This window comes from Lacerta agilis, chromosome 8 (assembly GCF_009819535.1).
Source record: "Lacerta agilis isolate rLacAgi1 chromosome 8, rLacAgi1.pri, whole genome shotgun sequence".
NCBI classification, from domain to species: Eukaryota; Metazoa; Chordata; class Lepidosauria; order Squamata; family Lacertidae; genus Lacerta; species Lacerta agilis.
This window is the reverse complement of record NC_046319.1, coordinates 35,446,051-35,472,585: the sequence shown is the minus strand read 5'-3', so window position 1 is coordinate 35,472,585 and position 26,535 is coordinate 35,446,051. Positions and strand designations below refer to the sequence as shown.

At 43.5% G+C, this 26,535-nt stretch overlaps 1 protein-coding gene across 2 annotated transcripts; it reads right to left on the bottom strand.

Moving 5' to 3' along the window:
- Positions 1-1,342: 1,342 nt before the first annotated feature.
- On the bottom strand, positions 1,343-25,683 carry LOC117050932 (hepatocyte nuclear factor 4-beta-like). Of its 2 annotated transcripts, XM_033156894.1 has the most exons (10): positions 25,367-25,678; positions 15,683-15,854; positions 14,362-14,456; positions 11,032-11,138; positions 9,725-9,880; positions 8,240-8,327; positions 6,214-6,366; positions 4,724-4,960; positions 3,811-3,930; positions 1,343-3,176 (listed from the first exon to the last, which is right to left on the bottom strand). In XM_033156894.1, the coding sequence occupies exons 1-10, from the start codon at positions 25,482-25,484 to the stop codon at positions 3,037-3,039; spliced, it is 1,386 nt and encodes a 461-aa protein (XP_033012785.1). In that variant the 5' UTR covers positions 25,485-25,678; the 3' UTR covers positions 1,343-3,036. The 2 variants fall into 2 exon arrangements, with proteins under 2 accessions (XP_033012785.1, XP_033012786.1); XM_033156895.1 differs by lacking the exons at positions 1,343-3,176; positions 3,811-3,930 and adding an exon at positions 4,374-4,569 and having other exon boundaries at positions 4,696-4,960; positions 25,367-25,683.
- Positions 25,684-26,535: the final 852 nt, after the last annotated feature.

The window sequence follows — 26,535 nt, the reverse complement described above, 5'->3', positions numbered from 1 at the left end:
CCAGGTGTTTTTGATACTACATTTCCCATCATCCCTGACCACTAGTCCTGCTAGCTAGGGATCATGGGAGTTGTAGGCCAAAAACATCTGGAGGGCTGAGTTTGAGGAAGGCTGTCCTAGCATGTCATAGTCTGGTATCATTTTGAATGAAACGTTTTGTTACATCCCTGTGTGCTGCCCAGTGACTTTTTCATAGCATGTAAACTGGTAAACTAGCTTCCCCTGCTGGGGCTAGAATGGAATATACCGTATTTTTCCGTGTATAAGACAGTGCTTTTTGCTTTAAAAAAAGAGGCAAAAATTGGGTGTTGTCATATACACGGATAGTGAATGCAGAGGGGGGACGTGCAATTAATGGCAGCAGCAAGCAGGAGATTGGCGGTGGCGATTGGGCGGGTGATTGGTGGCTGCAGCAAGGCCCGCTGGTGATTGGCTGCGGCTGCGGCAATTTGGCAGGCAATTGGTAGCTGTGGCGAGATGGGCAGGTGGGCTGTTGCCAGCGTAGTGTGCGATCAGCAGTGGTGGGCAGGTGGGTGAGCAGTTGGTGGAAGTGACCTCCCCCACCCCACCCCCCAAAAACTAAACAACTTATTTTTTTAATTATGGGTTAGAAAAAATAGGGGTCATCTTATACATGGGGGCATCTTATACATGGAAAAATATGGCATGGTGTTGATGGTTACTCCATGTAGTAAAGGATATTTCTCAACTCAAAATCCTCAGACGGTGGCTTTAAATCAGAGGTGGTGCCCACATGTTTCAGTGTGTCTGCAAGTACCTCCTCTGTTGTTTAAAAAAGGTCTCCCCTCAAAAATCCACAGGCCATGAGTGCTCCTTCCACTCAGTTCCTATTTGCACTGGCTCAGCCTCTGTTACATTGAACATGTCCTAAGCGTGTCCACAGTTCATTGTGTACCAGGACAGGACACCCTTCTGAACATAGGAGAGGTGCCAAGAGCTTCTCTCTCCATGAGCAAGTTTGGCAGTGCCGAATGTAGGTGCCTTTGTTTACCATTGATGGAGAGGCATGGCAGTACCATTTTGTGTTCTGCCACATACAGCAGCCATTTTGTGTTAGGTTCTGTCATGTCACCATGGCAGCCATTTTGTGACTCGTGCCACAGCACTTTTTCAAAATCCCAAATATAACCACTGGGTCTAAAGCGTTGGTGACCCTGGCTTTCAATAATTGCTATGAGTCGTGGTTCCCATTTCATGAGGGCAGCAGCGGCAGTGCATCCATCCAAGTCAATACAGTGGTTTGTGGCTTTCACCTGATACATATTCTTAGGAGCACCTCATAGCTTGAAGAAGCAATGGAAAGACTGAAGCATTAATTACATACTTTTGTATCACTTCATGACTTTTTATTTAAGCACAGCATGTTCCTATTTTCAAATATTGACGGCTTTTAGAAATGGCATAACAATTCTCAAACGTTAGTAAGTTAAGTCCTAATAGTATGCTGATCAGACATTAATAAACAGAAACCTATGGGATCAAAAGAAATAGCAATGGGAATGTAGGAATCAATTTTGGCAGAGGCTGTGATATGAGCAGAACCAATCTTCTCCACTTTGGATTATGTATCCTTTATTCTGTTCCAAAAGAACCACACAACAGCTGGGAGTGTTAACAGAAAATAAACTGCCAATTTTTGATGAGCAGCATGCTCTTCAGTGAAGACTGGTGCCTGTTGGAACTGGTAAGGTAGAAGCCAGGGAGACCCACATAGACAAACAGAGCCAAGGACAGGTGGAGCCAACTAATTCTAGTTTTGTCCTCATCCTCCTCCCCACTGAGTTCTACAGAGCCAACACTGGGACTTAAGAAGTTGGAAACTGACAGCCAGTGTCGCCACGTCCTGGAGCAAGAAGGTAGGCAGCTGGGGACTGGCAGACAGCAACTAGAGGTTGGTGGGGCAGTGCCCCATTTGCCCAAATGGACCAGCCTCCATTGAGATACCAACTGTGGAGAGTGCAAACAGCACTTAACATCTATTAATTACACAAATAATAATGTCAGTGAGCCTCTCTTTAGTGAGTGCTGCATGATTGAGATACTGGATGTTCTGCAGTGAAACAGGGAGCCAACCAGGATCCCACATCCTCCAAGTGTCCCTATTTTCCAGGGATAGTCCCAGATTTACAGAACTGTCCCAGTTCCTGATCTGATCCTGCTTTTCCTTGGGACATTCCTATTTTCATCAGAGAAATGTTGGAGAGTATGGAGTTATCCGACCCCTGAGGCACGTGAAGACAGCCCTGTATAGTGAAGCTTCTTAATGCTGAATGTTGTTGTTAGCTGGAAGCCACCAAGAGTGGCTGGGACAACCCAGTCAAGATGTGCAGGGTATAAATAGTAAAATTAGTATTATTATTATTATGGAATAGGGTGTCCCTATTATCATTGGAGAAATGTGGGAGGGTATGGGACTTTGGAAACAAGGTCTGATGGTGCATTTATGCTTGCTTGCGCTCTTTAGTATGCAGCACATTATTAAGGCCTCATAAGATGTAATATTGCCAAGCCCCATGAAGGAGCATCTCTGTGTTGGAGCACTGTGGAGCTTCCCAGAGGAGAAGAAAGCGGCAGACAGGTCCAGGGTTCACAACATGCTTGCTGCTCTTTGCTTCTGATTTTTGAATGTGTCTCTCTGAGTCTGTCTGCTGCTTGAGCTTTCCAGGCATTGTTGGTATGTAGGCAGAGTTTGGAAAGCATGAACATGCACAAGCATGAAGACCCGTCGCCAAGAGAACTTAGAATACATGCATCTATCTGCTACTTAATCTCCATTAACAAAGAACCCCTGCAGCTTCATTAGGAAGCACCTGCCCCAAACACCTTACACTTCTAACTGAGGAAACGACATGAACCCATAGGAAGGGGACACTGCCAACAGGTGAGCTCTCTCCTCTCTTTGCTGAAAGGTGCCATTTTGTTTCAGGTAGGCAGTGCTAGCTGCTGCTGTGAGAACAGTGATGGTTGGACTTAAGACTTGAAAGGTTAAATTATTGATTTCTTCAGCGTGGTTCTTTATAGAATCTCCTGCTTGGGTATCACCGCCTGAGGCAAAACAGTCGCAGGTACTACTTCAGGCCTGGGGGCAGGACCTAGCTTGTAATCTTCACTTCCTGTACTGGTCGAAGGAGAAGGAAGGGATGTTTCAGGAGATGCTGTGGAGGGGGGGAAACACAAAAAGGTGTTATTTGCAATAGCCTGGCATTAGTCTTCAACTGGTGGGTCAGGACTATAGATGTTGGGGAATTCCATCAGAAATGGGAACAGGAGTGGACATTGCTGCAATTTGCATGTTCATTGGAGATCAGGAATTGGAATCATACAAGTTTATATGAGTAGCATTCACTAGCTTGTGTGTTTTTTTAGTCTGCAAATGTTATGTACCATATGTAATCATCCCCTGAACCTTTTCCTCCAAAGAGGTCTCTGGGTTGGACAGGATCCTGGCAGGATCAAACCAAAGTACTTCTGGGTGCAAAGCATCCTTGCTATCATTGAATTAAATTACTGCCCGGTACAATTTCTCACATTGCTGTGAAGACATATGCACTTGGAGTATGCAATTTCCTTTTCAGGAAATTGCATATTGCGGCTTAAATTTTCACAGTGAAATTGAGGCATCGCTCCCAGATTTTCCTCTTCTTATCCTTACTCCTTGGAAGAAAGTGCATTCCTGAGGCAATATGTGCACATTCAGAATTTAATATTTCAGAAGAAAGATCTGCGTACCTTAATAAGCAAAGGTTTTAACTACCGGTAAGTGAAACAGATAGGAAATTGGACACCTACAGGCTGAAATGGTGTGAATTACTGATCCGATGCTGCTGGGGAGCACAATGTGTCCCGGAAGAGGTTCCATGTTAAGGCTAGAAGGTCCTGACTGGTACTGTGGTGCATCCATAGTTGTCCCTGCATGAACAGAGAGAAAAGCTGTCTCATTTTGCCAGTTATTATTGACCAAATACTGTACCAAACACAGGCGTCATTTTCTTTGTTTTGAAGTTCATTCTGCCTTTAATGGGAAAGCCTAATGCAATCCTCTTGCTTTTATTGATGTGACCCACTCTGAGCCTTCAGAAAGCTTTTTCTAATTATACCATTCTCTTTGTATGCAAACACCCAAATGGATAGATGGATTTGTCTCCTGGCTTTCGCCCAAAGTGTGTCATTCCCCGTAGTTTGGTTTAAAGATACAGATGGGATAACCTTTCCAATCCAAGGGCTGCATTTCCTTCTGGGAAACTCTGCAAGGGCCACATACCAGCAGTGGGCAGGGCTAGAGGCAAAAGTGGGTACAGTAAGTTTACCTTTGTCTAGTAGGCTAGTGTCTACACACACCTGTGTTCTCCATCCATGGAAGCAAGGGGCATTACCAGAGTTCAATGACACATCCGAGCAAGGCAAACACATTTCTGGCATAACACAAAGCCAGTGAAGAGTGTGGCCTAGGGAGAGTTCTGAGGACCATATAGAAAGGTCTGGGGGGCCACATTCTGGCCCCCAGGCCTGAGGGTCCTCACCTCTGTTTTAAGACACACAGGTAAGAAATGTTACAGGTAGGTAGCCGTGTTGGTCTGCCATAGTCAAAACAAAATAAAAAATTTAAAAAATCATTCCAGTAGCACCTTAGAGACCAACTAAGTTTGTTTTTGGTATGAGCTTTCGTGTGCATGCGACACAGCACCATTCCAAGTGTTGTTACCTCCCAGAAGCATTTCCTGAAGCAAGCTGTCGATCCTTGCCACTCCAAAGAGCTTGACGAACTGAACCTGCTCAATCATCTGCCAAGTGATGCTTTGGAGAGGAGGCAGCAGGAGGAGAATGTCACTGAATCGGCCTCGCGAGTCATACTGCCGGTCGTTGATGTAATCCTCCAAGTTCACCTGTACCTGAAAACGCATGTTTTTCACCTTCCCAGGCTCACTCAGGCCTTTGCAATCTGGGAGGGAGAGACAAACTAATGAAGGTTAGTTTGGCTTGCATGCAGCAATTTGGCTCAGGGGGATCTGTGGTATTCCATATGTTGGACTCCATCCCCACCCCCAATCAGCCCTGACCATTGGCCATGCCAGCTGGGACTGATGGGGGTTGGAGCCCAACATCTGGAGGGCAGCAGTTTCCCTGTCCCTGCCTTAAAGGGTTTACAACTAGGATATGCACAATACCCTCTGATATCACCTAAGGAGATTTCTCTGTGTGCCCTGCCACCATCTGAGATGTGGTTCACAACAGTGCACGAAAGAACATTCTCCCTAGTGAAGCCCAGTTAGTGGAATTCCCCGCCGCAGGAAAAGGACATGTGGTGAAGACAACTGAAGAGGGTGAAGGAGAGACAAGAGGAGTAAGGGCTGGATAAGGGCAAATACCATTGGATGGACAGGCTTGGTTATGGGATAAAGATGCCCCATGTTAATTTCACATGTGCTCATAGCTTGTTCCAACCCATTTCCCCATTAACCTGTACCACTCCTGCTAAATTTCAGACACCTGGTTGAAACTGTTTTATGCCAGGAGGACTCTGCTGCACTGATGTTTAAATCTCTAGCATTTAATTTATGTTTCAAATGTTGTATATCATGTTTCTATTTTGTATAAGACCGTTGGGAACTGAGATGGTGAAACTCAGGATATACCTTTTTAGAATAAATAAATTATCCTCTTATTGCATACCGGTATGTTGTTGTTGTTTTCTAAGAAATCTGCATGAAGATTTGTATTTAAATAAATACGTTCTTGAAAAATAGCTGTTTTGTAAATATATTTTATTTCAACCTATGCATTTCTAAACACTCTTTTCTCCTACAATGCAAATGCTAAATCGCACAAGTCAAGAACCATGTTGTAAAATTCAAAGAAGTGCAAAATCCAAAAGAAAATTGCATTCCAATCCACACATTAATCCTGAAGGTGTAGATCAGGTCAGTTCACTTTTCAGATTCACCAAAACTGAATTCCTCCAGTATACCTAGAGGATTAAGGGGTTCAGCAAAAGGCCTTGAAGAAAAGTGATGTTTGTGGGAGGGTTCTGAAGAAAGGGTGAAGGGGATACCATATTAATGAATGGTCCAGGAAGGAACCTGAAGCATAGTGGATGGACAGAGATAAGCAGTGAAGCCTTGCTGCTGAAATCTGCATCATCCTCTGATGATTAATGGATTTTGTGATGGTCAGTAGCACATGAGAGGACCTCACCTGGGTCAAAGAACACAATGGCTTTCAGGCAAGCGTATTCATTCTCATCAATCTGAATTTCTCGCAAGGGCTTCACCAGCTCATCCAGAATTCTGGTAGCTACACGGGCAATTTCAAGCTCTGGACAGTGCATTGGGATGATGAAGTCATTTCCTGAAAAGAGAGGGGGAGGAGGAGCATCTTACCTTGATGCAAAGAGGAACATAGCATGCTGCTATACACTGAGTCAGATCCTTGGCTATCTTGCTCAGTATTGCCTCCACTGACTCTCCAGTATTTCAGACAGGGAGTTCTCACCCAGCCCTATCTGAAGATGCCAGAGATTGAACTCGGGGCCTTCTACATGGAAAGCAGATGTTCTACCACAGAGCTCTCTAGGCCTTCTCCAATGTTTAGTGCAAATATTGATGTGCTGTTTCAAAATTATTATTTTTAACAAATTGACCCCGCAAGTAAGAATGAACAAGCTTTTGGATTTAAAATGGGACTCTTCACCAAACAAAGTTAAGGCACCGTTCTCTGGTTGCCTTGCCTGAAAACCTGGTGGTAAAGGATGAAAAGGGTGGACCCCCTTCTCTGTTGGGAAAAGGATGTAAGAATGATGTGGAAGCTGTAGACCTTCAGATGTCCATAAGACTCCAGCTCCCATCAGCCCCAGCCAACACAACCAATGGGGGGAGTTGGATTTCAGCATCATCTAGAGGGTCCCATCTCCATCTCCAAGCTAGTGTGTTCGGGCCTTTTCAGGTTGCAATCCTGTGTACACTTACCTGGCAGTAAGCCTCATTGAACTCAGGGGGGCTTACTTCTGAGTAGACAATGGATGCATAGGATCACACTTTAAGGCAATAATCCTCTGCCCACTTTCCTGGGAGTATGTCTTATGGAACTCCCTGGGGCTTGCTTCTGAGTAGACATGTATAGATATTGCATTGTAAAAGGGATATTATATAGTGGCTGTTTATAAAGCTGTCTAATGTGCTATCTTTAGTGTGGAGAGAGGGAACCACAGAGATATTTCCCCCCTCTCTCATAATAAAGGCTCAGTGAAATTGAGACAGAATAAGTACTTCTTCACATACTGCATAAATTTCATCAATTATGTATGTATATGCATGCATGTTTTATTGTTCCAAATAAATAAATAATTTGTTGGATTTGCCACCAAAGGATGTGACTAGAGCGACTAACTTATGGAGATTTATCAGGGGGCTAGATGAAATCATGAAGGATAGGTCTATCAGCAGCTATTGATCATTGAACCTCCATGTTCAGCTACAGTCTACCTCTGAATATCAGTAGGTGCAGCGGGTAGAGTGAACTTCATGCCCTGCTTCATGTGAGCTTTAAAGAAACACCTGGCTTATCTTCTGTGGGAAACAGGATCCAGCAGGGATCTTCTTGTATTGGGGTGATACATTTTAGGGTGGGGTGTTTATAGATTATTGTTAACTTACTAGAGGGATGCAGGTGGCACTGTGGTCTAAACCACTGAGCCTCTTCGGCTTTGCCGATCAGAAGGTCGGCGGTTCGAATCCCCGCGATGGGGTGAGCTCCCATTGCTCTGTCCCAGCCTCTGCCAACCTAGCAGTTCGAAAGCACGTCAGTGCAAGTAGATAAATAGGTACCGCTGTGGTGGTGAGGTAAACAGTGTTCCTGTGCACTCTGGTTTCTGTCACAGTGTTCCGTTGCACCAGAAGTGGTGTAGTCATGCTGGCCACATGACCTGAAAAGCTGTGGACAAACGCTAGCTCCCTCAGCCTGAAAGCGAGATGAGCGCCACAACCCCATAGTCACCTTTGACTGGACATAACCGTCCAGGGGTCCTTTACCTTTACCTTTCACCTTACTACAGGGAGTTGGACAATATGGTCTTTGGGGGTAATCTTTCCAGTTGTCTTATTCTATAACACCAAAAATATAATAATGAATCACTGTGGTTTTGAAAACAGAGAGAGAGTACAGAGAGCTGGTTACTCTGTGGAAACCAGACAATGAGGTGTGTTATAGTGCATGGGTATTTTACCTAGTAAGAGAAAATCCGTGTATGGTATAGAACGCTTTGCAGCTCCCAGCAGTAAGTGCTCACCAGCATGGGCTCTTAGCAAGGCAACCTGTGAATCCCAAGAGAGAAAGGGGGAAAAGGAAGAACAATTTCATACTGACTGAACTGTAGTCTGCTTTACTGATGCATGTCAACAATGGATCTTGATCAGATCCTAGTTCTGGTGAAGTGATCAAAACATGAAATAAATCAGCCAACATCCTTATGTCTGGTGCTGCCATAAATTTCCTTCCTACCTACCTACGGCCTCTATACTTTCTTCCCTTACTGGCACTAGGGAGAGCAGGTGAGACTTGACAGTGAGCACTAGGCAAATGGGTCATCTGCCCGCAGTCTTCTCCACACTGGTCACAGTAACATCTGTGTGAATTATAGCCATTATCTTTCAATGCGCCTCTATAGATAGGAAATGAGCATTTGCAAATTGTATGCAAACCTGTCCTCTCCTTTTGTCTCCTTTACAAATGGTGCATTTCCTGTGTGTGTGTGGTTCATAAAAAATTATACACCACTTAAATGTTTTAAAAAGCCCTCAAAGCAATTTACAAAAAAGAAAACAATAAAACAGAAAAAAATTCACAACCATACTTTAAAACATACCAAAGTTAAAATATATGATTTGGTAATGTAGAAGTGACCATCCAAACCTGATGCTTTTTCCTCAGCCTGCTAAACTGGAGTCGCAGCTAGGGTTGTTACATGCAAGCTGGCCTCAATATGCTCATTGCCTCCCTAGGGTTCCTACAATGCTGCCTACCTACAACCTTCAGTGCCGTTGGCCTGATCCAGCAGGCTTTTCTTATGTTCTTCCCCACCTCTTTTAAGTGCTGTGAGGTCTTCAGAGCCGGTTGTTGCCTCAGTTTGTTGTCTCGTCTGTCCAGTTACCCAAGTTCCCTTCTCTTCCATCAACACCTTCCCTTCAGGTACCTTTTTCTCAGTCCATTCTACCCTGTTTTTGGATACCTTGCTTATGGGGGTTACTTCTCTCTTGGACTGAGACTTCTTCCTAGACCAACCCCACAAAGCTACTCCTGTCTCTAGGGTCTGTGCAAAGCTTTCATTTCAGCCAAACTGACAACTTTCACTCCCCTCTCAGAAGCAGAAAACATCTGTTCTTTGAGCAAGTGCAATGTTCGCTAACATTCCATGACATCCTACCCATCCACCTCATTGATATCTGAGGCTCTGTGCCACAATTGCCAATACAGTACATGTGTTAGCTTGAAAAATGCTAATCTTTTACACCCAGGTTTTCTGCTCTCTCTCTCTCCCAAATCACTAAATCAATCCATAACTGATGTGAAATGAACAACTGTACAGATTTTTGAGTTAGGAAGTTTCTCCTTTGCACATCGCAGGTCTGCAGAAGGAAAGCATAACGTTCAAAGAATCCGGGATGCAGAAGCCACATATGCCTCCTTCCTCCCCAAAAGTTGCTTTTTTCACCTGGTCATCCAGGGGAAGCTCACAGAATGCTGGGATGTATTTTGCCCACTCAACGAGGACCAGGAGCTGCTGCTTCATCGACTCACACACATCGTTGATCGTTGCAATCTTCTTCATGGCAATATCGGCGCTGTGCACAGGACGGAGAGCTGAATACTATAAGAGAAAAGATCAGGCACCCTTTAACTAGGCAATCCTACATCTCCTTCTTCCCCATTTCCCCACTCCTTCACCCCTCCATATAACACACCATCGTATAGATGAGTCTATCGTGCCCAAATGGAAAGTTACCCTTTTGTCCAGAAGGTGGCAATAGATCACAACTATTCTATCAACAGCATATGTTGACATTATGAATTTGCCTTGTGCCCAAACTCACCCTCCAAGTTCTGGAAATCTGCAGTCCTTCTGTGCAAGAGGCTTGCATTTTATTTATTGATTCCTGTTTGGGGCACTTTAGAATTTCTTCATAAAGAGAGAGAGAGAAACTAACTCCATAGTACACAGTTGGCTAATATCTTTATTTTAGGACCAAACAAAAAGTAGATGAAATGTGGCAAGCTTAAGAGTTCTCCAGAGTTCATTGTTGGATAAGATCCTCCATATGGTAGGGAGTTGTTGGACAAGGAAAAAGAATAAAGAAAAGGATAGAAAAAATGGTCTGGATGTTACAACCAAAAAATGATAAACAGATTCCAAACATACAGTCAGAAACTTCTCCACCTATTGGGGCTAATGGGAAAGCCCATCTGAGGATGTTGGGGATTTCAGGAAATGTGGACATTCAGGGCGGCCATGTATCTCCCCTGCTTTGGCCTCCTAAACTAGCCTGTTGTTTGGGGGTGCATGAATTTGTCCATTTTGGTTTCTCATTTTGACTGCCTTAAATTCAGTCATCCACATTTCCCCAACAACTAGTTCTCACGAAAATTCATTTTAGAGCATATATGCAATTCTCCTTAACACAATGCACTTTTGCTCCCTTTTTTTTCTTATATACACATTTTATTGCACATTTCACCCTAGTATTTTTGAACCCATTACTTGGCTTGACAATTGCACTGCAAAATATGGAGATACACAAATTTCAAAAGATGGCTATGTTTCAGTTCGCATATTGTTTTGGAAAGTACAAACTAGGTAGGTTCACCTTTAGATGTGACCCGAATCAAATTTTGCTGCCTCAGGTGCAGCGGAAGATTATACCCTATTGCCAGGCTTCAGTGTGGTTAAGGACCTCAGGATGAGTAGACTTCCAATGACTGCAAGATGTAAGAAGAAATGGGGGGAGGGGGTTCCCCTCCTACCTGATGCGCCATCGCCTCTGCTTGGGTCAGAATGGTGATTGACAGGGCTCCGTTGTCTTCGTAACTGCTCCGGCGGATGCTGATCCTGTCACGCTCATTCTGTACAGCTTTGCCAGAGAGATGAAGCAACCGTGTCAGGCAGGCATCACCTCCAATGACCACACAACCAATTGTCAATAAGCAAGAGGGCTGACTTGCACCGTAATTTCCAAAGTTTACATTTCTTACTGGACTTGCACCAAATGCAGACGCTAAGAATCTTGGGAACTGGTCAGGCCAGGTAGGGAGAACTCATAGGAAAGTGTTCTGATGGGGACAGGGTTATAATCATTTGCAAATGTTCACACCCTTTTAATTCATATTCCTTTCTGAAGGACCGCCTCTCCCTATGTGAGCCTGCCTGGGCTTTTCTCTGCCACCATGACAGGCACATTTGGTAAGCGCACAAGACAGGGCCTTCTTGCTGGCTGCTCCCAGATCGTAGACCTCCCTCCCATGGGAAGCTAGAATGGCCCCCTCTCTGCTTTCCTTTTGCCAACAGTCCTTGGCCACCAACTGGCTGTTGTGGCAGTGTCTTCTGAGGGTGGGTGCTGTATCTTTGTCTCTGTGTGTGGTTTCTTTTCAGTGCCGCTGTTGATATTCATTGTGTGGTTTAAGTTGCATCTGTTTTCATTTACGCTAAGCCCAGGATATAAATTAAGTGTCAACAATACTGAGCTGGATGGGCCAATGGTCTGACTCAGTGTGTTCCCACAGTACCCTAGAGGCTAACAAACACATTTTTGTGTTGAAAGCTTTTGTGGGTCCCACTTAGGTATATGGATGCATAAGCTAGGCATATATACCCTGAGAACAGAAAGAAGAATGATTTTATGACAAAGTGAGGCCAAAAGGTCATCCACGCAAGAGATAAAAAAACAGGTGTGTCACATACTGTTTAAAGCACAAATGAAGACAGGATCCAATTGAAGTGAGTTGCATTAATGCTCCTATCATAATCACACCCTTTGGAGAGCAAAGTGGTTCCTTGTTTATCTTTTGTGTGGTTTATGGTGTATATTTTTTCTGTTTTCCCTTCAGGGCAGATAGCAACCCCCCAGCCTAAAGCACGACGTTCTCAAGATGATTTTGGCATTATCGCAGGAGGCTCCTTGGAATAAACTTATCCAGTTAATATTTTACCTACTGTAAAAGTAAGTCATTATTAGGTGGTGAGTGCATTGCAATGCATTTCTGATGAAAAGAAACATTAAGTGAGACAGGGATGGGCAAACCTGTGAATTTCAGTTTTTCTGTTTCCCAACCTTAGGTTGAGTTCTCCACATTTTCCTTGTGAAAATTCAGCAGCATTTTAGTGTGAATTCCTCCTAATGCACACACCTTTGTATGCAGCTTTCCCTAATGTACACATATTTGCAAAGCGATTTCCCCTTATATAATGCATTTTTATATGCAGTTTTCATTTATATATGCATTTCTGTGAACATATGTGCATTTTTCTATTTGTTACTTGACTAGAGAAGTAGATTGCAAAGTTCAAAGATGTGTGAATTTTGAAGGATGGCTGCATTTCAGATAGTGTATCATTACGGAAAGTGTGAATTAGGAAGGTTTGCCCATAAATGCAAACTGAATTGAGTTTCTCCTCCATCTCTAAGCTGAGGCCAGTAGCCTATCTGAAAGGCTGGACAGACACAAAGGCTTACTGAAACTGCATCACTGGAAATGCAGCATGAACACAGAGCAAGTTTTGACTCTGCCTTTGCCAACTCAATGCCTTCTTGGTGTTTTGGACCAGAGTTTAGGATGTAGAAAATCACTGGGTATTTCCTGTCAGGAGCCTTGCTGTATCTGAATTTTGCTGAGATACGATAATCTTTATTGTCATTGTCCCATACAGAACAACGAAATTGAAAAATCTACATCAGATATGCAAACAACGACAATCCTACTATCCTGAAAAAGCCTATCGACTCATTCCCCATCCTGCCTATGCATAATTAACCTCCTAAACTTTAATACCCTACCTGGTTAGCCCCCTAAAAACTCTGATGCCCCACAACTAAATACTGATACTCACTTAGAGACTGCCTTACACTGCATTTAAAACCAAAATCGCTTTTGGATAGAAACTGTTTCTCAGGCAGCTAGTCCTGGTCTTTATAACCCTTTACTTTCTTCCAGAAGGCAGAAGCTGGAAGAGATCATTTCCGGGGTGCGCACTATCCTGCACTATCTCTGCAGCTTTCTTATGGCACCTGGAGGCACAGATTTGACGCAAGGTGGGAAGAGTGCACCCAGTTATTCTCTCCGCAGTCTTTACAACCCTGGACAGCACTGTTCTTTCCCTGACCGAGCATTCTGCAATTGAATGATGGAAAACTTCAATGTCCCTTCCATGTCCAAAATCTTGAACAAACAGGACTGTGTTTGCTGTTTGACTTCCTAGTGCAACACCAACCAAACAATTGGCTTCATTTCCCCTGAAACCTGATTGGGTTGCTACAGAGGGGGTGGATCAGGGTGGGGCAAGAGGTGGAAAAAAAAAAAAAACACACACACACATAGGAAATCGATACATATCCTAGTAGAGGTCACTTTTCTGGCAAAGGAAGCAAATCAGTAACTTCCCAAAACTTTCGCTAGATATGCATATCCTATGTAAATGATGAGGGGGTCTGATTGCAACATCTGGTGCTCTGCTTATATACTAATTACTTATTTTATTTTTAAAAAATAGTCCCCTTTTTCTGCATAAAGCTCTCAAAGAAGCTTAAGAAATTTAAAACAAGATGAGGTTTCTATCCTTGTTTTTCATCTTGTTTCATCTGGCACCTTCACTATACTGTTTTCATTCAATACTGGAGATGCACCTCTGGCCTTTGACACTAGAGAGGTATATTTTCAGGGGCCATTGTATTCTTGTGATTGCAATTTGTCTTTAACTGGTTCTATTGTATTTTTGAATGGTTGAAACCTGCCCTGAGACTGCATAGTGAACGGGAGACAATAAATCAAACTACTAATACAAATTTGAATTCTGCTTCAGGAAGCAAAATGTCTTGGGATGGCACTGTCTGGACAACGTCCTAAAAATTTTCCGCCACCCCCTTCCAAACCACATGATCCAGCTCTGCCTAATTGTGATTCAGAATTCATCCGTTGTGATTCAGCACCCTAATCAACGGTGCTGCAAAGGAATTTGCTGATGTGGAACTTGGCACAACTCGTCAGCTCCCCCAACACTAGCAGCAGGCTACTGAATGCAAGGCTAGCATCACAGCAGTGCACATGGGACTCTGGATCAGGGGACAGTTTTAGATCATTTACCTTCCTTCTTCATTCCTGCCCGGAAACATTTCTTCAGACGGCAGTATCGGCACTGGTTCCTCTTGTCCTTGTCTATTACGCACTGCCTGCTAAATCTGGAAAGGGAAAGAATCATTGGTGATATGAAGGGCCGGTTCTATCATTAGGCAGAGTGGGCCAGCTGCCTTCGACGGCAGGTGCCAGGATGAGCAATGCCAAAGGCTGGAAACTCCCCTGCTAAGCAGAGTAAGAGGGGAAGCTTATACCAAATCAGACCATTGGCCCATCTAGTTCAGTATTGTCTATGCTGAGTGACAGCAGCTCTCTGGGGTTTCAGACGGGAGTGGACATTCCCAGCCCTGCCTGGAGATGCTGGGAATTAAACCTGGGAGTTTCTGGATGCAAAGCAGATACCATGTGTTCAGGACCAGCGTGTCCATTAAGGCAAACTAGGCAATTGCCTAGGGCGCCAAAATGGAGGGGGCACTGGCCAGGCTTGGGCAGGGGCGCGGGACGGGCTAGCAGCAGCTTCTCCGCTGTAGTGGAGAGGTGCTGCTTGCCCCCTACACCACCCCCCGGCTCCCACTAAAGCAGGCTTTGGTGGGGGGCAGGGGGCGGGACGGGCAAGCAGCAGCTTCTCCATTCAGTGGAGAAACTGCTGCTTGCCTCTCCACCACCCCCACCTCCCGCTAAAGCAGGCTTTGGCAGGGGGCACCAGAAGGTGGTCTGCCTAGGGCACAAGAAACCCTAGCACCGGTCCTGAATGTGTTACCAGTCCTTCCCAAATCCTGCTGCCTTGTACGCTGTCCTTTTGCTGGGGTTGAAGCAAGGGTCAACTGTCAGTGTTGTTGGGTTGAGAGGTTTCTTGTTCTTTGCCTCAGGCAATGAAATGTCTTAGACTCTTATTTTATTTTACATCTTATATCCCACTATTTGTCCATTATGGAATCCAAGGTGGAGTACAAGTGGTCTCTGGGTGGCCACCCATCCATCCACTGGCCAGACTTGCTTAGCTTCAGCTAAGTGTTAGGGCAGCTTCAGCTAAGTGTTAGGGCAGCTTCATGGACGGCCAACAGAGATAGGCAATTCTGTCTGTTTCTCCATTTCTCACCCCCCCCCAACTTAAATTCATTTTTTCAAGCTACTGTAGCAATTTATGGATTCCTGCAAAATTAGGAAATGTGTAAATTTCAAAGGATGGTTCACATATTGTTTCAGGAAGTGCAAACTAGAGAAAATTTCAAGTTGTCATTCATCTTCCTCTTCCAGCCAGTGACAATGTTCAAAGCTTATGGAAAAGCCAGTCTATGTCCAAGGATGACCTACAAAACTACAGAGCTACCTGCACGAGTAGACGTGATTCTTACGGACACTCCTTCTGAAAAACCCTTTGCAGCCATCACAGCTGGAAGCTCCATAATGCTTCCCAGTAGCACGGTCTCCACAGATGGCACACATTGAGCTGATTCCATTCGACAGCAGACCACCACTGCCTGACTCTGAAACAATGGCATCTGCAAAAAAAAGGAGTTCACCAGTGGTCAATAAAGTGGGTGTCCTGGGGATGGAAAGAATCAGGGCTACTGTGAGGCAGAGGGAAGCAGCTGCCACAGGTGACCATAGGTAAGAGGTATAGAGTGGATACAGCTGGGTCTGCATAGCAACTTATAAACTAATCTACTGCCCTCTAGTGGAGTGGAGGATGGTGTCTCACCACCTATGTCTAAGTTAGGTACAACTACCAATCTGGATGGCTTTTATATATGGACTGGGTAGGGAGGTAAGCTCTATCTTTCCTCTTGGACCAGCTCTGGAAAGGAACAAAACCAACCCAATCCATAGAGTATTGGGTCTTGCCTTATTTTTAAAATCAAAATTCACATGGCCCACTACTGTGTGTTAAATGAGTCAACATTCACAGCATACATTTAAAGCACTATGATTCCACTTTAACAAGTCATGGTTCCCCCCAAAAAAAAGAATTCTGGGAGAAGGAACTATGGACATCATTGGTTGGTAAAGGGAACAGAGAAGTATCCTAACATTTCTCAGCACCCTTCACAAACTACAGCTCCCAGAATTCTTGGGGGAAAGCCATGGCTATTTAAAGTGTTATCACAGTGCTTTAAGTCTATGATATGAATGTGGTCTAAATTAGCAAAGCCACCAGCTGACACTAGGTGGTCCACCAGAAATTGGCCATGGAAGCAAGATCTGCCCACTCCTAAGCTAGTCCAATCATGATCCTGAAAATTAGTCTATTATGCCAGGCATAGGCAAACTCAGCCCTACAGATTTTTTTGGGACTATGACTCCCACCATCCCTAGCTAACAAGACCAGTGGTCAGGGATGTTGGGAGTTGTAGTCCCAAAACATCTGTAGGGCCGAGTTTGCCTATGCCTGGTCTATGCAGTCCCGGGATATGATGCTACAAGCCAAGACCAGTGCTAGTGCAAGAGATGGTGCCTTATAGCAGTGTTTTTCAACCACTGTTCCGCGGCACACTAGTGTGCCGCGAGATGTTGCCTGGTGTGCCATGGGAAAAATTGAAAAATTCAAGAGAATTACTTTATATATAGTCAATATAGGCACAGAGTTAAATTTTTTAACATTTTCTAATGGTGGTGTGCCTCGTGATTTTTTTCATGAAACAAGTGTGCCTTTGCCCAAAAAAGGTTGAAAAACACTGCCTTATAGGTCATGAAATGGAAAACAAAACAGATTCTTGATCATTAAAAAGCTATTGATTCAGGTGGTTCATGCTTCTAATCCAAGCTACACCACACAAGAGAGCAGAGAAATAAAGCAGCCGACGCAGGATCAGTTGACAATCTTTTTTGGGGGGGAGGGGGAGCATTATTTATTTAGAGTTGTATCCAAAGATGCAGTAGAGGACAAATTTCTGGCAGCGGTGCTGTTCAATTTAACTGTTGTGCAAGAGCCACCAGAAAAAACATTGTGTGATGATGTGCAATGCATCTTCTGTGAACAAGTATCCTGAAATGTTGTGCAAGGCCACGTGCAAAAGATGGTGCAACAAGACTGTGCACACATGGAAGTATCCCAACAGACTTCTATTTTCTTGTCTTGCACAGGGATCTTCCAGCAACTGCCCTCCCAGACCACTTTATTTTACCAATGCTGCTTTCTCAATCCAGGCAGCTGCCATTTCACATTAAAAAAACATGCAACCAACTTGGCATCAGGCAGGAATGAGAGGCAGGTGGTGGACAGGAAACCTCCACTAAGAGGCCACGGTCTATCTGACCATCAGCTGCATCCTCCCAAGAGAAGGTAGGAGCCCAATGCCGCCTGATTCTCCTTCCTGCCTGATGCGCCGTCTCTGAAGCAGCACCTCACATGATTGGTGTCTCTGTGCAACAGCTGATGCAGGGTGTTCCTTCTCAAGTGGCTTGCATGCTGGAAAGCCTCTTGGGAAACAGCGCCCCCTCCAGGTTCAGCCTTCCTATTATCAGTCAGGGGGGAGTTGCAATATTCTCCCAGCTGTATGTTTAATTAGGTTTCAAAGGGGGGAAATAAACATTAGTCCCACCCCTAAACTAATTTGGGACTGGATCTGGGGTAGGTGGCTGGGGTGGGGTGGGAGAGGTAGCCTGATTGCCCACCCCAATTGAGACCACAGGCTGGGTGGAGGGGGGGGATGAGCTGTGCACAGCCATAAGTTATACCCGACATTCTCATATTCACAATCACCAAGGTGGCTTGCAGCCATAAAACCAACAGAATTAGAACACAACATACCATTATAAGAGACCACAGCATCAGTAAAGCAGCCAAGCCATCCAGCAATGAACAGGCTGGTCATCTACTGACTCCTCTGCTCTCTGAATCAGATGCCTAAAGCTCAACAGTGATGGAGTTGGGTGGGTATCTCTGGAAGCTAATTCCACAATTCAGGTGTGAGCACTGAAAAGTCCCTCCCTTGTTTAGCCATTCAGGTGTTTGGGAAGATAGCATAAGAAGAGTCCTGCTGGACCAGGCCAATGATGCATTTAGTCCAGCATCCTGTTCTCACAGCGGCCAACCAGATGCCCCTGGGAAAGCTGCAAGCAAGACCTGAACACAACAGCACTCTCCCCTCCTGTGAGTTCACTCAGGCTCAGGAAAACCCCTTGCCACCAGATTGCTTGCTGGATCCTGGTGCCATCCCACAAAGGTGCCTGACCAAGGTAAGCATCATTGGCATTAATATTTTGTGTGACAGGGCCATCTCTCCAATTCTGCCTTCTGAAAACTTTAATAAAAAAAATTGGATCCTTTGTTGATGCTTGCCACCTGTCATTTAGTTTAACTCAGCTAAGTAAATGTTAGCTTGGGATATATGATGATGACATTTTATTTGGCCATAAATACTCCTCAATGCTTCTGCTTGAGAACAAAAAGGCTGGCTGATCCTTTTAGTGAGTGAAATAATACTAGTGGTGCTATGATGATGTCAAAAGGAGGGGGGATGAAGTGCTTTTTAAAAGCAGGTGGTGGGTGGGAAGAAAGCAGGCAATATAAGGCCACATTCATACCATACATTTAAAGCAATATGATACCACTTTAAACAGTTGTGGCTTCCCCCAAAGAATTGTGGGAGCTGTCATTTGTTAAAGGTGCTGAGAATTGTTAGGAGACCCCCTCATTTCGCCTCCCAGAGCTACAGTTTCCAGAGTGGTTTAACAATCAATCACTCTTCATAGAGAACTCTAGCCAGGACTTTTAAAGTGGTATAATAGTGCTTTAAATGTATGTGCGGATGTGGCCCAGGTATTGTCCATCTTCTGTGCGACAGTACTCAGAGATTTGAAGACCACTATGATGTCTCTCCATAATCTTCTCCAGGCTAAAAATAATTCTTTAAATTTTTCTTAATGGACTTTGGTTTCTAGATCTCCTCTAAACATACCCCAATTTAAATACAATAAATGGCCTTGTTCTGGGGCAGGAAAATAACTCCTGGGAGTGGCTGTGAGATATATTTGTGGTGAGAATTCTCTGGCAGAAAAATAATCTCCTCCGTCCAAGTTCCACAAACATTCTGGCTGTGATGGATGCACTGTGTGCAGTTTGGGAATTTATGGCAATGTCTTGGGGTAGAAAATGTATCCTCACAACCGCATCATGTGTGGAGGAAGTGCGTAGCACATTGTTGATCTTCAATATATACAGTGCATGCAGAACGAAGGGCTGACGTTTAAACCTGAAAATGTACAGTTTATGGTTATCACTCAACAACAGACTCCCTCAAACTCTGACCTCCAGATGTTTTGAGACTACAATTCCCATCATCCCAAACCACTGGTCCTGCTAGCTAGGGATCATGGGAGTTGTAGGGCAAAAACATCTGGAGGGCCGAGTTTGAGGAAGCCTGCTCAACAAGATAGACTTAATTATTTCTTTGTTACTCCTTCTTACTTATAAATCCCTAAACAACTCTGGGCCATGTTCTTACTTATAAAGCCCTAAAAAAAACCTCTACTTTATTTCACTCTATTAGCCAGTAAGGGTATTACGCTCAATAAATGGAACCTGGTTAATGTCACCATGGTCTGATGGCTATCAGCTTGAGATAACACGAAGGCAGGCTTTTTCACTGGTGAAACCAATGTGGTAGAATAATCTCACTGCTGAAATCTGAGATGCCCCATCAGTACTGGCATTCCTCCGGCTCTTGAAGACAAACTTGTTTAGACAAGCATTCCCCTGATCTGCTAAATTGAAATTCCTGCTCTAATTGGGAGGGGGGAGCTATTAAAATTGTTGTTGTTTTAATGGGCTTGTTTTATTGTACACTTTAATTTATTTTAATGTTCTGGTGAAATTATTTTATTGTGTATTTTCATTATGTGTGTGCGTAGAGAGATGTGCCTGGAGCCACCATTCTCAACTTTTAAGGGCAAGCAAAGATGTTACTCTTCAGTCAACTATATGCCTGCTAATTGGGGTCACTTGGGAATGACAATACCCGAGGTTGTATTGGTGTTCTTTCAGTAGTGTGGGGTAAGATTTTGCCCTTTTTGTTGTTCCAGGATTAGTCAATAGTCAATGGATGCTATTTCATCCATCTGATGTCTTTTAAATTTTGTATCGTGTATGCTTTTATAATTGTAAGTCACTTTCAGACATTTTTGGAGTAAGCAATGAAGAAACTCAAACAACAACAAGTCACCTTGGCAAATAAGTGGCAAATAAATAAATAAATAAATAATCGCTGCCTACCGTATATAGGTTTTGTAGTGGCCCTCACTATTTAAAAGGAAGCAACTGAAGCAACAGGACTAAACAGGCAAAGCTGATTTTGGCCCAGAGGTATACTTGGGAAATAGCTTTCCCTGTGGATTTCTGCTCAGAGCAGCCTAGAGCTTCTCTGTATAACAAAAGATCAGTCCTAGTTTTCATCTTGGAATCTCAATTATTATTTTAATGCCACAGAGCTAGCAGTGGAATTGCAGCTTGTGTGTCAAGTTTCTCCCTGCTTTCCTCTTCTGTACTTTTTTTGGAACAAAATGTATATCCTGCTAACTGGACAGAATAACCTTCAAGGGGTTTACAAAGAACAATAACAAGTATTCATTTAAAATATTGATAAAAGCAAGCATTAAAATCAAGCTGACACACACAAATTCTCAAAATGCAAATAAAATCAGCCATACTACCTGCTAAAAATTACATGTTAAAATGGCATGCCTTTGCAAGCTTGGTGAAACAAAAGCAGTTTGGAACAATACAGTAAAGGCAACCTGCCTAATATCAATGGGCAGGGAGTTCCAAAGAGTAGGTGCTGTTGCCCATTGCTGGCAATCACAGATGGAGAGAGTGCAAGTTCAGCTTACAGGCTTCCCAACAGGGCATCTGGTTGGCCACTGTGAGAACAGATTGCTGGACTAGATGGAGTTTTTATCTGATCCAGAAAGCTCTTCTAATGTTCTTATGATTCCTTACAAGTGTAGAACGAACGTTATGTGGCACTTGATAATGTGATAGCAACTTACTCAATGTCACAATGTATTTTATTATGGGTATTTTCTTGCCAACGAGTGGGGTGAGGCTCATTGAACCGGCATTGAGACGTTGCACAGGTTGACGTTATCTGGCCTGTTCTGCCACACCTCAAGAGTAGAGCCATTTTTACTCCCAATGCCCTGTGCACTTCTCCATGAATCCAGATATATAGTCTATTGCCTTCTTGGTATGTTACTCTAGAATAAGCTTCCTTTGTTTGATGTGGTCATCCTGGCCACCACCCATGGACCAGATTGCAGCTGTGACATTTTTGAAAAGGGTCGTGCTGAACTTTTAGGATGGGGGGAAGTATTAGGGCAAACAACAAAACATTTTCATAAGAGAAGTTCCTTTTCCAAGCCAGTTGTGAAAGCAATTCCAATGAATAAGATACATCAGCCAAATATTGAAACAACAATATGAGGAATTGTATCATGGGGCAGGTGCTAGTCCAGCATAAACAATGTAGGTTAAGAAGACTAGGACAGCTAAAATGGTACCTAAGAGAAAAATAATCAGATGTAAACTGATGGGGAATATTTCTCAAGTTTGTAAGAGTTGGTTTGAAAAGGAAAGAAAAGTGGGAGGGAGGGAGAGAGGGAGGGAGGGGTGAGAAACAGGATCATAAGGTATTCTAGATTACAACCATACATCTTGTTCTGGTTCAATCCACTTCTGGTGAATCTTCAAAATTCTAAAATCTACTGAAAAGAGATGTATATTTCTTTATTTTATTGCCACAATTTATATCCCACTTTCCCACTAAGTATTCAAGATGGATTTTCTTTTTAAAAAATCAAAATAAAAAATCAATGCATACTAAATTATTACAAAGACAGTGTCAGCATAAATCCCCTTCCCAAGGCAGTCTTCAAAAAAATGCCACTGAAATGAAACTGTGTTTGTTGTCCACCTGGAAGTGAGTAGCAATGGGGCCAAGCAACCACATGGGTGTTCTTTGTAAGGTCAATTTATGCTGGCTTCACGTGGGAACATAGGAAGTTGTCTTATACCAAGTGAGTATTGGCCCATCTAGCTCAGTATTGTCTACACCAGGGTTTCCTAAACTTCGGTATCCAGCTGCTTTTGGACTACAATTCCCATCATCCCTAGCTAGCAGCACCAGTGGTCAGAGATGATGGGAATTGTAGTCCAAAACAGCTGGAGACCCATGTTTGGGAAACCCTGGGCTACACTGACTGACGATGGCTTTCCAGGGTTTCAGGCAGGAGCTTTCCCCAGGCGTGCCTGGAGATGCTAGGATGTTACCTGGGACCATCTGCATGCAAGGCTGATGCTCTACCATGGAGCTCTTCCTCAATTTCACGTCAGAAGTGAATCATCTTAACAACTGGGAAGGCTACAGAAAGGCCACTGCAATCCAGTGGGGTTATTGGAGGTTACGGGAAATCACTACAAAATTAAGATAGTCACAAGGTTTCATCACTGGGTTTCAATTCTTAAATTCTTTCGACTCTTAAGATGATTCAATGGGGCAAATCTGAAACCCTACCCAGTGATTAGCTTTTCAAGAAACAAGTGCAGAGATGTTGCTTGTTTATCATGCAAGATGAAATCCTCCAAGTTTTCCTTCTACAAAGTGTTTTTGCTTAAAGGATACCCCATTTCCCTGGTGCTCAAGCTGCAATAAATTGCAATCGGTGGCGGGGAGGGAAGCTCAGTTTTTCAGCCAGTAAACTTGCAGAGTCCTATAAGGTGTGCTTGCGTCAATGTCATGAACACTTTACTCAAGAGAGTGCTCGTGATATCTCTGGTGATAAGCAATGCAGCTTACCACCACCACCTCATGTCAACACCATCTCTGTACGCTTTAAAAGACATTTCAATTTAATTTTATTCTGCATCTCTAAAGCCAGCCTCCACATTTTCCTGGCATACCACCCTTTAGAGAACAAGCAGGAGCAGTGCCAGCAAAACTATCTCCTCCCCTTCAGTGTTGTACCGCCATTTTGAGGGCTTTAATTTTGTGTCAATGTGAACTTCCTTTCAGGGATCAATATATTTCCCCTTCCCCATTGCAACAGAGAAGTATCACTTTATCAAAGTTCCTTTTTGTCTAGTGAACACTAGTGAAAGCTCCAAAGCCCAGGATAAGAATGAGACTGAGAACACAATACAAGACACAAACTTTCCTTTCTTCTAAACCAGTTGCTAATTCCGTAATTTGAGCAAACGCTTCACCTAAACACCATTAAAAAGATGGCTGTTTGTCTATTGTAAGAGTTTTGTGAAAGCTCTTGGATAGACTTCTTACATTTGGGTCACTTTGCTAATGGGATATGTCGAGGTCTCAAGGTTTTGGCTAGGTTGTAGGGGGGGGATGTTTTCTTTTTTAAGCTGTTTGGACAAATTTTTGATGGGGATGCTTACCCAAGACAAACATGCTCATTTCAAAACAGCAAGTTCCTGACTATGTTGGTTTACTTATTAACAAGTAGGCAAATACCACAATGCCAACTTGAAACAGCCTTCACCTTTCAGAAAAGCTAGCGTGTTGTTTCTTCACTATTGTATAGATATAATTTATTTATGAATCCTAACTTTTCTAAATATATAGCAAGGTGGAGCTATAGAGATGAAATCAACCAAAGATCTATAACACACCATTAAAAACATTAATACAACATCAATAAATAACAATAGATTTTGATCAGTTAGAAGGAAAATCAGGTTGCAAAGCCCTTTCTAAATTAAACAGTTTTCAAAAGATGTCTGAAGGCAGGGAGGGACAGTTCTTGCCGAACTTCTACTGGCAAGGAGTTCCACAGGGCAGGGCCTACCACACTAAAGGCTTGGTCCATAGCAGAGGCTGCCCGAAATTCGGGGGCATGGGGAACCACAAGAAGTACTCCTAGGAATGATGTCCTGTCCAGTTAGTGACACTTGAGCCACAGGTTGTAAGGGGAAAAAAACATATTTGAATAAAACATCAGCTCAAGTTTTCTGGCTACCCACAAGCCTTCTGTTTCAAAGTCGCAGAAAGGTGTCACCATATTGTTTAAGAAAAACAGGGAGGCATCTGTGTTTCACCTTAAAGACTAAGAGAAATCTTGTAGCACAAGACTCAAGCCCATTTCATCAGATGCTTGAAATGCCATGTCTCCCCTTAAAGATGAACTCATGTATTCATCATCATCAAACCTTTTATTGGCATCACATACAAACATCCACAACTCCCCCTCTGGAAAATGAAATGTTGTACTTCATCAGATATGTAAAATATTATGTTCTCCTCAGCTGGTAGATGGGGAAAACGTGTGTAAAAAGTGGGTCCGAATGGTCATGAAATCCAAGAGCTACAATCAGAACCAAGAAGACATGAGATTCTAAATATATGCAAGTTCAGTGAACATTCACAATGAACATGCCCAACAAAACTCTGATGACCTCTCTCCCTGTGCCCCAGAAATCAGCTTCGGACAAGAGTGATTTGGAAGGAGGAGGAAGAAGAGGAGGAGGAGGAGGAGGAGGAGGAGAGGTAGAAGAAGAAGGCCAAACTATTTCATATCTATTTATAAATGTAATCTCTCCCCACTATCTCATTTATCAATGGTACATCTTGCCAAACAAAGTGGGAAGTGGTATAAAATGCCATTTATTTGATAAATACATCATCGGCATAATATTCAGAAAGGAGATTTTCCCAGGCTTAATAAACAATAGTCTTTGCTGTTGGCTAAGTATTTTGCAGCATTGTGATGTCATAACAAGGTGTGTGAGGTGTGGAATACACCTTTTCCAAGAGATTTCCATTGATTAGAAATCCATTTTCTCAATCACAGTACAAGCTTTTCAATCTAAGTCCCTTATCGGCAATATAATTCAAGGCTACAGCATAACACCTGTCCCAATGCAGAAGTCCAAGAGTTCACCCACACAAATGCGACACCCTCCACCCTTCGACCCCATTTCTTCTTGTCCACCGAAGAGGACAACATTTGAACAAAGGTAGCAGAGGCCGTTTGGAGAGGCAACGGAAGGTATCTCCTCACTCACCTGATGAGTTTGTAGGCAGCACCCTCAGGTTTTCGAACTCCAACATGGTGTATGAGGAGTCGAGAGACTCAGCGTAATCTGGCATCTCCATGTCCATTAGGCTTTGACAAATCCGCATTATTACTGTCAACAGAGACAAGTGAGGCCCCCACGACCCTGCTGTCAATCACAGCGAGGATCTCCAGCACGGTAGGGTTGACAACTATGGCAGGCTTGAGGATGACAAATCATTACCTAACTTTCCCACTGTTCCCTCCCCCACCACTATCAGAAGGTTGGAAGGTAGAAATGACCTAGTCTTTATTGCATGCTCTCTCTCTCTCTCTCTCTCTCTCTCTGCCTTGTGCCCTATGAGTCTATGCCCTGAATCATGATTATATGGTGGCAGATAAGACCTGGTCTAAATCAACTTAAATTGCATCCTCCGTTCAATAGTGTGTGGTTTATGGCAATCCTTAAGCAAACATTTTGAAAAGCGCAGGGAACGACAGATGATCTAACATACTCTTTCTGCAGGACACGAAGCGTTGGAGGCTATCATGCACTTTTTCGTTCTAGGTTTTGTTATAGGGTTTTAAGTATCAATATTTGTCAGAAAGGATGCTGGAAGGAAAGTGCCACCATTTTGTGAAAGAAAAGGAAGTTTTGGGCTATGTGGAGGAAACTACATGAAAGCCACACACTCATAGGAAGCATGTGAAGCCACAGAGAAAGTTATCCAGGTGCTATGAAGGCAACTGTTGGCTCTTAGACCAAACAAACAAATCCCTCAATGTATTTCTACTTGGGAAATATAATGTATATCCAGTGTCCCGTCCCCCCTAGAAAAATAGGTGAAGTTGTTACAGTAAGTGCCACTCTTTTTAACCAAGAGAGAGAGGGGTGCTGGTACTGTGTACCCATTGTGTATATCCCACTGGAAATTCTGATGTCTAAACAACTATTGGAAAGTTGAAACGTAAAAGGAGTGGCAGGTGTCAAATATGGGTGCCAAAGACACCAATCCTTTGTACATATGTGCATGCAAGCACATTAACTTAGACCACAAGGATGATGGAGACAACAACTCAAAGTCCTCAAATGCCCAGACTTTAATGCCAGATACAATGCATTACTGTATCACCTAGGGTTGCCATATTTCAAAAGCAAAAACCAAGACACCCCATAAT